This window comes from Lepus europaeus, chromosome 14, assembly GCF_033115175.1.
Source record: "Lepus europaeus isolate LE1 chromosome 14, mLepTim1.pri, whole genome shotgun sequence".
In the NCBI taxonomy this organism is placed as follows: domain Eukaryota; kingdom Metazoa; phylum Chordata; class Mammalia; order Lagomorpha; family Leporidae; genus Lepus; species Lepus europaeus.
This window is the reverse complement of record NC_084840.1, coordinates 39,737,008-39,750,176: the sequence shown is the minus strand read 5'-3', so window position 1 is coordinate 39,750,176 and position 13,169 is coordinate 39,737,008. Positions and strand designations below refer to the sequence as shown.

Sequence of the window (13,169 nt, the reverse complement as noted above, 5' to 3'; positions counted from 1 at the left end):
TATAAAAGTCTTAAGAACAATGAAACTATTGTGATACAAGTAAAAATTTGAGAGTTTATATACCTGGTAATTACAAGTAAATATGAATCACTTTGGTTTTGATAACACATTACCTAAGACATGTCTCATAATATTGTTATTAATTAAAAGATTTTTGTACCTCTGTACCTGTCACAAATTTACTCAAACTTTCAAAATACTGGAATTTACTTTCAATGGTAAGTTCATACCTTTTATATTTTACTGGTATAGTTTTATTTTTCAAAGTACATTACCTCTGAGACCCTACACTTGAAATTTGTTCATATAGCACATGTTAAAAGAAATCAATTAATACAAATAACTTATTCACTTATGATTTTTAAGACATTTACCAAATAAGAGTCTCTTTCCTCTTCCCTGGAAACTGCTTCCCAATGGGACTCAGGAGGGCTGGGTCTGGAGTGAGGTAGGGGAGGCACTTGTCTGCTGAGCAAAACTAAAAGGAAAGGTAAAAAGTGTAGTAATCGGGGCCTGTGCCATGGCTCACTTGGTTAATTCACGGCCTGCGGCTCTGGCATCCCATATGGGTGTTGAGTTCTAGTCCTGGTTGCTCCTCTTCCAGGCCAGCTCTCTGCTGTGGCCCCAGAGGGCAGTGGAGGATGACCCAAGTGCTTGGGCCCCTGCACCCACATGGGAGACCGGGAGGAGGCACCTGGCTTCTGGCTTTGGATCAGCGCAGCTCCAGCCATTGCAGCCATTTGGGGGGTGAACCAACAGAAGGAAGACCTTTCTCTCTGTCTCTCTCACTGTCTATAACTCTACCTGTCAAATAAATAAATAAATAAATAAATAAATAAATCAAGTGTAGTAATCAAGATAAACATTTTAATGCATTTTTTTTTTAAATTTTTGAAAGGCAGAGTGGACAGTGAGAGAGAGAGAGAGAGAGAGAGAGAGACAGAGAGAAAGGTCTTCCTTTACCATTGGTTCACCCTCCAATGACTGCTGCGGCCAGCGCACCGCACTGATCCGAAGCCAGGAGCCAGGTGCTTCTCCTGGTCTCCCATGGGGTGCAGGGCCCAGGCACTTGGGCCATCCTCCACTGTACTCCCGGGCCACAGCAGAGAGCTGGACTGGAAGAGGGGCAACTGGGACAGAACCGGTACCCTGACTGGGACTAGAACCCGGTATGCCGGCGCCGCAGGCGGAGGATTAGCCTATTGAGCCACGGTGCCGGCCATTAATGCAATATTTTTAAAATCAGAAATACCCCCCCTAGATCCCATAGTGAACAAACTCTCAAAATTTTGAATTAAGACATGGTCTGGTTCCTGCTTCCATGTGGGAAACACCAGTTTCTGTCTCCTTCCTGGTCTGAGGGTTTATCTCCACCTTCTCTCCATGCCATGCAACACCTGGCAGAATCCTTTCCAGTCGTCCTGACAGTGCTGTTTGTTTTGTTTTAGTTGCTATTATTGAAAATTCAACAGATTCCAATTCAGACTTTGAGCCTCTAACAAAACACTGGGGAACCCAGCCAAGCTGGATCTGCACCCTGGCACCTGGCAGAAGCCGAATAGCAGCTACGTGTTTCAGCTGGACCGCTCCACTCTAGTGCAGAATCTATTTCTTGCATAATATTGGGCCTGATACCCATCACGGGGACGGCCTACCAGCAGCTCACCGCTGATCCCAATGGTGTCTGCTTGCCCTGAAAAAGGGAGACCCAGCCTTCAGACGCTTTACGTGTATCTGCCGGAAAAGTTGTTGTAAAGACTCTTTACGCTTTATGCGATAAATGGTAGTCGTGGAAGCGGTGCTGTGCTGGTCTTGCAGTCAGTCGTTGGCGGCAGCTCTTCATTTGCTGTTTCTGTGAGCACCAGCATTTGTTATTCCATGTTTAGGCTCTTAGAAGAGACCGGAGGAAGAGTTGATTCGTCCAGAGGCTAAGCATCTACTGCTTTTTTAGCCCTACAAAAGAGAAAAAAAAAAAAAAAAAGAAATCTGGAGGGAGGCAATGCAGTTGTTTGTTTGGCTTGGTTAATATGGAAGAATATATATCAAATTGATATCCCGGTAAAATCTCGTACCTTTATAACAATTTCAGTATTCATTCTCCTCCCTCCCCAAAGATAGTGGGAAAATTCCTCTTTGGAGTGGTTCAGTCAGGAGCCTGGTGCTGCTTTGATGAATTCAATCAAATCAATGTGGAGGTTCTTTCTGTCCTTGCTTCACAGATCCTAACAATTAAGTCTGCAAAAGCCAGCTACTCTGTCAGGTATTTGTTGAGTACATATTTGCACTGTTTGAGTAGAAATCTGATTCACATTTGCTGTTTAGTTAATGGTTAAATATTTGTTCTGCAATATGTATTTGGGTCTTTCGATTTTTTTTTAAAGTACGTATCAAAAGGGATGGCACTGTCCAGTGTTTGATTTACTAGAAAAACAATGTGAAAATGTGCATTGAACTTTCAGGCCAATTTGAGGTATACAAATGGGCATCCAGATTTTGAAATAGTCTTTGGGTCTACCATGACACTAATGCAAATGTGTTCTAAATACTTTTTCTCAACTTAAATCCTCTTACTACCTCTTCATCTTAGGCTATTATATTTGAAGAAACCAGCATTTTGGTTTTTTTCTTTATAATCTTTTTAACAAAACAGAATCTTACCACATACCTGAAGCTCCCTTTTATCTCATTATTCTAATTTAATGTGCTTTTATGCAATGACAGTATGTGCAGCTTATGATGACTAAGGTTTATGATAGACTATCAGACATTTTTTCTCTTCAGATAAATTCAGGAACTCATGTGGTTGACTTGATAGATATGAATTAATTTGCTGGTATAGTTTCTGTTATAATCTGATATTTCCAGCTCAAACCAATGTTCAGTAACTCGTGCCTTTAGTCTCATAGATGTTGTTCAAACTGATAGAGCTTGTGTTCCAGACCTCACAAATCTATGATGAGAGCTGGGGGTCACAATAACCCATATTTTATGAATTCTTTGCTATACCTCAACCCCTGAAAAGTTTTCCCCAATTATGTTCAGGGAGTCCCCAGGTTTTATCCCGTTGTTCCTCACATATTTTGACCACTCTCTGTGATAGTAGTTGACCAACAAAGCACTACAGAATGTCTCTGCATTGTCTCTACTACTGGTACCAACTGTAGGGCAGCGATGTCCCTACCGAAAGTTTGGTTTCACAGTCCTCCTGAAGGTCTCTAGCCAGAGGCTGGGAGGACTTGGAGGGCAGGCTGTATTCCATGCTAGTGGAGGAACTCTCTGCTGTGCCTCACTCTGTGCTCCTTTACTTTTATTCCTAAAGATCTCTGAGGTCCTTTTCACTGAGTAGGTCAACTCAGATGGGTGCCTTCTAGGCTCAGATCCCAAAAAGCTCTTCAGACATCTTTAGCCATAATCAAATAATAGCCAAATCCTAGCAGGAGTCACAACTGTGGCTCAAGATGAACCTTTTCTTTCTCCTTTGTTTTTCCTGGTGTGTTCTGCTTGGGTTTACATTTAACATTGCCTTCAGAAAGCTCCCAGATTCACATGTAGTTCTGACATCCTATAGCCTAGATAAAGACTCTCTGAATAATGTCTTGTAGGTTTGTACTGGAAGGAAAGGAAATTCGTATCAATATGTCTTGTGCGATATTTGTCACCATAAGTCCTGGGTAAGTGTCAGTGAATCTGGTGGGAATGAATACAGACCAAAATCTTTTTCTTAAATCTTAGCCACAGTTGGATAAGATGTCTGATATCACATGTCGCTTACCTTCAACCACCCCTGGAGTCTCCTTCCACTAAACCATTTATGAACAGCTACAACTCCACACTTTTCCATAAAGATAGCCTCACATTTAGCTTATGACCAAGGGGTGTTTTCACTTCATGACTATCTAGAGAAAGAAAAAGTTCAGCAGTTTCTCACGAAGAGGACACAGGAAAAAAAAAATGCTAAGTGGCAGGAGGAATAAGAGTATGATGGTTCCTGGGAGTGGAGGCTGGGCAGGTTTAGTACATATCTGATTGAACACTGCAGTGTCCAGTGAATCATCTGGAACTGTTGTGAAATGAATTGTAGGAAGAGGCACAGGAAGAAGAATTAGACCAGGAGGCTCTGTGAGATGAAAAGGTCAATAGAAACCATCTTGTGAGCCAATTTTCCAGATAAAGGTTGTATAGAAATCTGATAGAATTATTTGGTGGAGGGGATGTGTATTATATGGTTTCTCATTTGAAATATTGAAAAATTATTTTTGTTTCTCTCCCCCTCCCTTAAGATATCCAGGTCGAGAAGAGCTCCCACATAACTTAAAGTCTTTGTTTCGCCCAGTGGCAATGATGGTACCCTATTATCGAATGATTACTGAAATCATTATGTCTTCAGTTGGTTTCAAATCTTCAAAATTACTCTCTGGAAAGCTAGTCAACCTTTATGAATTAGCTAGCACACAGCTCTCACAAAAGGTGAAAAAAAAATGTTTCATTTCCCCAAGTATATAAATGTGATTGTGTATGAATAAAAATGTTAAAATAACTTTAGTAGTATTTATCTAGTATTGGTCCAGGAATAATATGGGAAAATACAAATAATGGTGCTAGAGTCCCTGTCAACACCTCAAGTCCATAAACCAATTTGAACATTAGGGAAAATGTAACCCAATCAAGATTGCAAATGGAAATTTCCTCAAAATCTATAAATTATACAACTCCATATAAGAAAGCCAACACTTAGAGCAGTGGTTTCAAAGCTTATTTTGTCTTGCCTCATAGTTTCTAATTACATAAGAAGACCTCCAAATGTTTATGGAAACTAGAAAAATTAAGTGATTAAAAATATAAAGTTTATTTTTCAACAAGAGCTCTAGTATAAGCCATGATAGCAGCCAGTTAGTCCATCCCTAAAGAACAGAGGGTCTTGGAAACTTAGCCATGTCACTGCAGTCTTTTTTTTTTTTTCTTTTACATTAATAACTGGAGAAAGGTTGAAGATTGGGAACCAAAGGAAAGTCACAAGGATGATAAAGTGGATGTGTGATGATTTCCCAGTGAAACTCTGACCAAATTGTCCTTATTTGATGAGAGAAATGAACAGAAATAGTGTCATGGTAGCGAAGGACTCTGGTCAAGCTTTTCTGGGCATTTTTCTAATATAACATTGACTAACTTTGTCAAAAACACTTTCTTTCCTGGTAAGTCGAGGTTATTGTTCTTTGGCTCACCAGAAAGTCAAGAAGCACAAAAATTTAAGCATCCCATAAGACTATTGCCATGACCTCTGCCCTTGACTGATCTGCTTTTGCTTTGACTCGACCACTTCCACCTCTTGGTAGCCATTGCTTTGATCGTGCCTTGTCTTCAGGGTTGTGCTATTAAAGCCGTGTTTCATCTCCTGTTCCAATTCTTTGAAGAAGTGCTTCAGGATCTTGATCCAGCTTGCTTAAAAATTTTCATTAAAAGTTCTTCTCTTATCTCGAGTTGATATGGGTACAATAGTTTGGGCACAGAAAGTTTGCTCCATTTTAACTTTTCAGTCACAGTGTATAGGCTAAACCAATTTGTATTTGTTATTGGCTATTTTTTTCCTGCTGTTAATCTTTGCTTCCCTTCAGTAAGGCATAGATAGTAGTAAATTTTTTTTTTCCACAAATTGATTTGGATGGTCAGTGCCACAAGCATCTTCAACATCATCTTGTCCCTTCTTACTCATTTGTAAACTGATGATTTCTTTGAGTCATTGTCCCTGTAACTTCTCATAAAGCATCAGTGATTTTACCATCCTCCACCCAAGAGTTGCCATAAATTGATGTTTGTTCTTGCTTTAATTTTAGCAAAATTTATGTTACTCTGATAGGGACTCTTTTCAAACTGATTTTTTTTATGTCTTAAACTAGATCTTACTCAGTTGTGTTTTGGCAAGTTAATACAAATTTACCTTGGTACAAAAAATTTTTTTGAAATCTGATGCATGGTTTTTCATGATGTGAATTTTCTATGAACTTTTTAAAGACCCCCTCATATGTCTGGTGTGGGGATACAGAACCTGAATTTCTAAGAAGTTCCCCAAGTGTTACTGACGCCAGCATAATGAGTATTTGTTTCTAGCCCAAAATGCTTTGGTCAGCTAATCACATTTCCTCCAAAATGCTCCTCTTTTTAATATGATTTCAATTCCTCCATTTCTAGTTCAGAGAAAATTTGATTCAGATGTCGATAGTTTTTTAACTCCCTTAGTACCTGTTACTCCTTTCTTTTGAGACCAAAAGACTTTTGTGAGCACCAGTTTAGGGGAGGGATGAGAGAATTAGAAGCAAAAGTTAGTGTCTCTGGGATTCGTATCTTTGTTTCTCATCGTAGCATAGATGATCAGTAATTTAACTTCATACTGTGGCATTTATTTTCAAAATCTTCCATTTTCCCCACAGATATTTTAGTAACTCAAAAATTTTAAATTTTGTACTTAAAAAATGTTTAAGTCACATACAGAGTATGCATATTTATAGGGTACCATGTGATGTTTTGATACATGTCTACATTCAGTTACATTGTGTAATGTCCAATGAGCATAAACATATCTACTCAAACATGTAGCATTTCTTTATAGTGAAAACATTCAAAATCTTATTTCTAACTTTCTTTCAAAGACAACTATATACTATATTAACATTACCTATAGTCACCCCACAGGGCAGTAGAGTCCCAGAACTTCTTAAAACTTCTACTTCATTGTAACTTAATACCCTTTAATCAACCTTTGCCCTTCTTTTTCCTCTTTTTCCTTTAATCAACCTTTCCCCTCTCTTCTTTTCCCTCCTCAGCCCCTGGTAACAGCCATTGCACTTTTAACTTATTTTTTAAAGGTTTTGTTTATTTATTTATTATTTGAGAGGAGGAGTTACAAAGAGGGAGAGAGAGAGAAAGATCTTTTATCCACTGGTTCTCTCCTCAAATGGTCACAATGGCCTGAGCTGAGCCAATCCAGAGCCAGCAGCTGGGATCTTCTTATGGGTCTCCTACCTGGGTGCAAGGACCCAAGCAATTGGGCCATCTTCTACTGCTTTCCCAGGCCATAAGCAGGGAACTGGATTAGAAGAAGAGCAGCCAGGACTAGAACCAGCACCCATATCGGAGGCCAGCACTGCAGGTGGAAGCTTAACCTACTACGCCACAGTGCTGGCCCTAGTATTTTTAGCTTCTATGAGATCAGTTATTTCTTTAGACTCCACATATGTAATAACTCAATTTTTTAATATTTGATAGGATCATTATCATTTTGGCTTGCGGTTTCTGAAGACAGTTCTAATAATTGCTGAGAGGAAAAAACAGGAATTTAACAGGTAAGTTGTTTTGAATTGAATTTTAGGTGAAAGAGAATTGTACATCCATGGAGAAAATAAGTTGTGGAATTTTTTTTAATAATGAATCCCCTCCTTGGTTCTGGTGAGACAGTTTTTTTTTTTTTAAGATTTATTTATTTATCTGAAAGGCAGAGTTACAGAGAGAGAGAGGTCTTCTGTCCAATGGTTCACTCCCCAATTGACCACAATGGCCAGAGCTGCGCCAATCCGAAGCCAGGAGCAGGAGCTTCTTCCAGGTCTCCCATGCGGGTGCAGGGGCCCAAGGACTTGGGCCATTTTCTACTGCTTTCCCAGGCCATAGCAGAGAGCTGGTCCAGAAGAGGAGAAGCCGGGTCTTGAACTGGCACCCAAATGGGATGTTGGCACTTCAGGCCAGGGCATGAACCTGTGCTACAGCACTGGTCCCAGTTCTGGAATTTTAAGTAAATTTGACAAAACAGGGAGCTGGAGTGTCACAGTAAAATACGACAAGTTATTTAAGGATACAGAGAAAGGGAAGGAAGTATGCACAAAATTACTCAGTACTTGTCCCCAATACAGTGTTGTCTCCTTGTTTTCTTAAAGTGCTTTATCTTTATACAGTGAAAAAGTAATGGAATGAAAGAGCTCATTTAGAGGAACATAACTTTTTAACAACTTTATTGATTTATTTGAAAGTTACAAAGAGAGAGAGAGAGAGAGAGAGAGAGATCCTCCACCTGCTGGTTCACTCCTCAGATGGCTGCAATAGCTAGGGTTTGGCCATGCCAAACCCAAGAATTTCATCCAGATCTCCTGCATGGACCATCTTCTGCCTTTCCCAGGCCATTAACAGGGAGCTGGATCGGAAGTGGAGTGACTGGGACACGAACTGGCACCTATATGGGATGCCAGCATTGCAGGCAGAAGCTTTCCCAGCTTTGCCACAGTGCTGGCCCTAGAAAAGCAATAAATGTAAGCATACAGTGGCCCTCCATAGACATAGGCTCTGTATCCATGGATCCAACTAACCATGGATTGAAAATATTTGGGGGGAAAAAACCTAGGTAAGAATGATCATGTACAGACTGTTTTCTTGTCATTATTCCCTGAACAATACAGTATAACTATTTAGGTAGCATTTACATCATAGTGGGTACTATAAGTGATCTGGAAATGATTTAAGGTGTGTGGGAGAATTCGCATAGATTATATGCGGGCACTACACCATTTTACGTGAGGGACTTGAGCATCTTTGGGTTTTGGTATCCAAGGGAATCCTGGCACTGGTCCCCTACTGGTACCAAGGTATGACTGTATCTGTATAAGAAATGTGTGAAATGCAATGAGGAAAATTCTGAAACAGGATTCAGCAACAGAAATTGAAATGTAACTAAAATCATACTCCATTTCTGTAATTATTATAGTATCTTAAAGAACTTAACATAAAAGTTCAACTGCTATAAATATTAATTTATGCATGAAAATGCAACCTCAGTAAAAATAACAAAAGTATTTTGTTTTTTTAGGCAAGATGATGCTAAAGTTAATATGGAAAAATAAACCTGGCTAGAAAAATACAAAAAAGTAAGAACAATGAAGGAGAAATATCCCTTTAAGTACTAAGTTGTATTTTAAAGGTTCAGTAATGAAAATATTATGATATTGGCTTATGAATAGAAACCATTCTATTATAAGTAAATGCCTCTATTATAAATAAACAAACAAACCATTGAAGCAGAATCCAAAGTATAGAATTAGAACTACTTGCTTTGGCCATTGAGCATATCATAAATCTGGGGTTAAGAATCAACTTTTAGTAAATGACATTGACAAAACTGAGCAATGTGGGTAAAAAAAAAAGTTGGAGGGGCCGGCGCTGTGGCATAGCAGATAAAACCACCACCTGCAGTGCCGGCATCCCATCTGGGTGCCAGTTTGAGACCTGGTTGCTCACTTACGATCCAGCTCTCTGCTGTGGCCTAGGAAAGCAGTAGAAGATGGCCCATTGCTTAGGCCCTTGAACCCACCTAGAAGACCCAGAAGCAGCTCCTGGCTTCAGTATGACCCAGTCCCAGCCATTGGGGCCAGTAGGGGAATGAACCAGTGGATGGAAGATCGATCCATCTCTCTCTCTCTCCATCTCTCTGTGTGTAACTCTGCCTTTCAAATAAATACTTTTTAAAAAAGAGTAGTCAATAAATATTAGTGATTTTTGTCATGAATCAAAGACTATCACACCCTCATTTTTAAGAAAGGCACCAATCGACAAGATGATAGGAAAACTGTTCTACCTCTCCATCTCTAAAATTATATCATACCACACATGGTCACTTATTTTCCTTTTGGTTGCATGTTCAGTATATCCTGAAATATTTAATGGATGAAATATTGTTAAAGAGTAAATCGTATGTCATGAGAGAATGTCTATGTGTTAGGAGACTTTGTGAAAATTAACAGAAGACTCAAGTTGACTTGAATGGTAGATATTGTCTGTTGTTTGGCCCAATTGGAAAACCCAGAAGTGGGGCAAGATGTGGTTGCTTTGATAAGATTTCAGCTTCATTTTTATGAGATACTCTCAACTCTGCGCTCGTCCACGTACTGACTTATCTTCAGGCTGGCCTCCTGGCTGGTGGCAAGTAGGCTTCTAATGACAGCTGGGGTTGTCTGTGCCATTGAACTTCATGGTGAATGGAAGGTCATTTGTTGGCCCTTGAGTCACTGTGTCCAACTCACTTCCATGCTCCAGTTGACCACCACTGAGCTTATGTTCCTCAGAGAGTATCTCTTATCCCACATGTTCACTTTCCCAAACTCACTTGCAACTGTGACTTTGATGCATAACTCCAAATCTGACACAGCTACTCCAGAATCTGAATCTGCAGCCAGTGAAAGAGGAAACTGGAAATGTACAGAATCCGTTCTGGTGGGGGTGACAGTAATAGCAGTGTCCAAGCCAATTACCAGAAATAGCAGCAGCAGGGAGCAGCTGTAGAACTGACACCAGGGATCCACTGCTGCCCTAGGAACTGACTGTCCCCTGGATCCACTGATGGTGGCAGTCATTTCTTTGCAAGACCAGTTGTACATAGTATGATTTTGGCTCCTGTTCCAACCTCATGTCCTGAAGCCTAGTTCTGACCCTCCTAGATAGTAAATTGGCATGTTACTTTATATTTTATATAAGCCTAAATTCATTTCTGTTATTTGCAACTAAAAGCCCTTGCTGATAACAGTGCCCATCCCTGAGTCAGTGACTGAGGAATGGCATTACTGGTATTACTGGTATTGTTCTAGGTGAGTTAGAATCTGTCCCTGGAGCTGGGGACCTGATCAGTCCCACCCAAACGACATGGCTGCTATGCAGATAGGGAGAGGAGGGAAGGACAGCAGATAGCTACCCTAGATGGTATTTAATGTCAGCAAACAGACCTGTTAACTTGTTTGTGTTCTATTGATAAAGTGATACATCTGAAGCAGATGAAACTCGGATCATTATCGAGGCTGTAAGAGAAGCTAGTTTATCGAAATTTTCCCCTGAAGATATCCCACTCTTTGAAATGATTATAAGAGATATTTTTCCTGGAGTGACAACTGCAAAAGTAGATCTACCTGCCTTGGAGGTAATAAGACCTTTGAAAATCATTATGGATTATTTAGCTGTGGAATATCAATTAAGTTTAATAAACTAGATGTAAACTGAAAATACTGTAGTTTTCAAGCAATACTCTATTCACATTGTAATTTGAGGGATAAAAATACTTAAAGATTTAGAGAAAGTGTTAAGACGCGGTTTGGGACGCCCAAAGCTCGAGTCCCTGCTCCAGTCCTGATTCCAGCTTCCTGCTCATGCAGAACCTGTGCGGCAGCAGGTGGATGGCTCAGGTAGTTGGGTCCCTGCCACCCGTGTGGAAAACACAGGTTGAGTTCCCAGCTTTTTTTTTTTTTTTTTTTTTTTGACAGGCAGAGTGGATAGTGAGAGAGACAGAGAGAAAGGTCTTCCTTTTTGCCGTTGGTTCACCCTCCAATGGCCGCTGCGGCCGGCTCATCACGCTGATCCGAAGCCAGGAGCCAGGTGCTTCTCCTGGTCTCCCATGCGGGTACAGGGCCCAAGGACTTGGGCCATCCTCCACTGCCTTCCCCGGGCCACAGCAGAGAGCTAGCCTGGAAGAGGGGCAACCGGGACAGAATCCGGCGCCCCGACCGGGACTAGAACCCGGTGTGCCGGCGCCGCAAGGTGAAGGATTAGCCTGTTAAGCCACTGCGCCTGCCGAGTTCCCAGCTTTTGTCTTTAGCTTGGCTCAGCCCCAGCTTTTGTGGGCATTTGGGGAGTAAATCAGCAGATGGGAGATTGATTCTCATATTTTCTATCTCTCTGTGTGTGCCCCCTTCACCTTCTCCCCCTCCCTGCATCCCTTTCAAATAAATAAAAATTTTATAAAACGTTTGAGGATTTATAGTTCCCCGTGGGGAAGACACACAGTGTTCAGACCAGTGTGTCTGCAGGCAAGGGAGGCCATCACATGCGTTGTTTCTCAGTTCCCTCACATTTCCAATGAGATCGATGTGTCTGGTCTTTCTATTTTGAAGGAATATTTTGAAAATCAAATTAGTCAGATTTAGGAGAAAAGACTTAAAATGTAACTAATGGCATGGGGCACCCTTTTAGTGTTTCTCTTATCTATACAACCTTGTAGACATTGCCTTAGTCTTAACAGGATTTAAATGTAGGTTCCTGCCACCTCTCCCTTCCCGGCCCCTGGATCCCAGTGTGCATCTGTGAGCACCAGAGTGGCTTTCCTAAAGCATGTCCAATCACATGTTGGATCAACATTGCCTGTGGTATAAAATCAGAGAAAGAACTACACAGTGTCCCGCCCAGTTGACTCAGATGCACGCCACATACAGCCATGAATATTTTATAGGAAGACTATGATTTTATTTCACCTGTGTGAAAGTGTTTAGCCAGTCGATGACCTGTCCAGAATCTCCTCTGCTCATGCTGATCGCCCTCCTCTCCTCTGCCGCACACATTCCTGTTCCCTGTGACTTGTTGGCTTGTGCTCAGGTTTGTAGGATAGGGGCAGAGAATTCCAAAGCTCTACATCCAGGTCTTTCTGAAGCTCAGGCTTTCAGAGCTCATGACCTCCATGGGAAAGAGGTTGCTCTTGTAAAGAATGCTCTCAGCTGATTGCCTGCAGTTAGTTTGCAGGAGGAGCTCCTTTTTCTCCGTTGACTGTCCTGCTGAGCGTCTCCTACGGCTGCTTTGCTGTCTCATTGCAAGAACATAAGTGATGAAATTCAAAGTGTGCAACATCAGTGGGAGAGAAAGGACAATCCAGTCTTCTGTAGGCATAGCTACTGTTGGCATCCACAGTGGGCAAACCCTCCTCTAGAAGGCAGCATGATCGCCCTGACCATTTCTTTGTGTTTTTCCAAGCTGCAGTCACTTGGTATTTTAGTGTTTACCATGTCATGTTTTCCATCCTGTAAATTTTTTATGCTGGCACAGAATATTCTTAACAGTGAGACATTAAAATAGTCATTACAGAATGAAAAACCTGCCTTTATGATGCTTAGAGTCACAAAGGATATAGAAACTGCATTTTCTTCCAGTGTGGGATAGCCGCAGGTGGACTCTGGTGCCAGCTAGTTTTTAAATACATGTTAAAACATGAGACCTGTGGGAGGGTTTATGAATTTGCTACCAGGGATCTATGAACATAAAATTCTGTATATTAAATTTTCCTCAACAGAGTAATGATTGTTTCATTATTCTCGGAGACAGAATTATTATCCTAAAGCATAGTAATTTGTGCCTAGTTAAGAGAGAGTTGGAAGATTCAAATT

At 40.9% G+C, this 13,169-nt stretch overlaps 1 protein-coding gene across 1 annotated transcript in view; it reads left to right on the top strand.

The window, feature by feature from the left end:
- Positions 1-12,167, top strand: part of LOC133773407 (dynein axonemal heavy chain 14-like) — a 66,838-nt gene extending 54,671 nt beyond the window's left edge. Inside the window, exons 20-27 of the mRNA XM_062210766.1 lie at positions 2,115-2,260; positions 3,603-3,671; positions 4,281-4,467; positions 7,261-7,337; positions 9,936-10,257; positions 10,540-10,616; positions 10,783-10,942; positions 12,051-12,167. Coding sequence (XP_062066750.1) covers positions 2,115-2,260; positions 3,603-3,671; positions 4,281-4,467; positions 7,261-7,337; positions 9,936-10,257; positions 10,540-10,616; positions 10,783-10,942; positions 12,051-12,167 — 1,155 coding nt within the window. The remainder of the gene's footprint in view (positions 1-2,114; positions 2,261-3,602; positions 3,672-4,280; positions 4,468-7,260; positions 7,338-9,935; positions 10,258-10,539; positions 10,617-10,782; positions 10,943-12,050) is intronic.
- Positions 12,168-13,169: the final 1,002 nt, after the last annotated feature.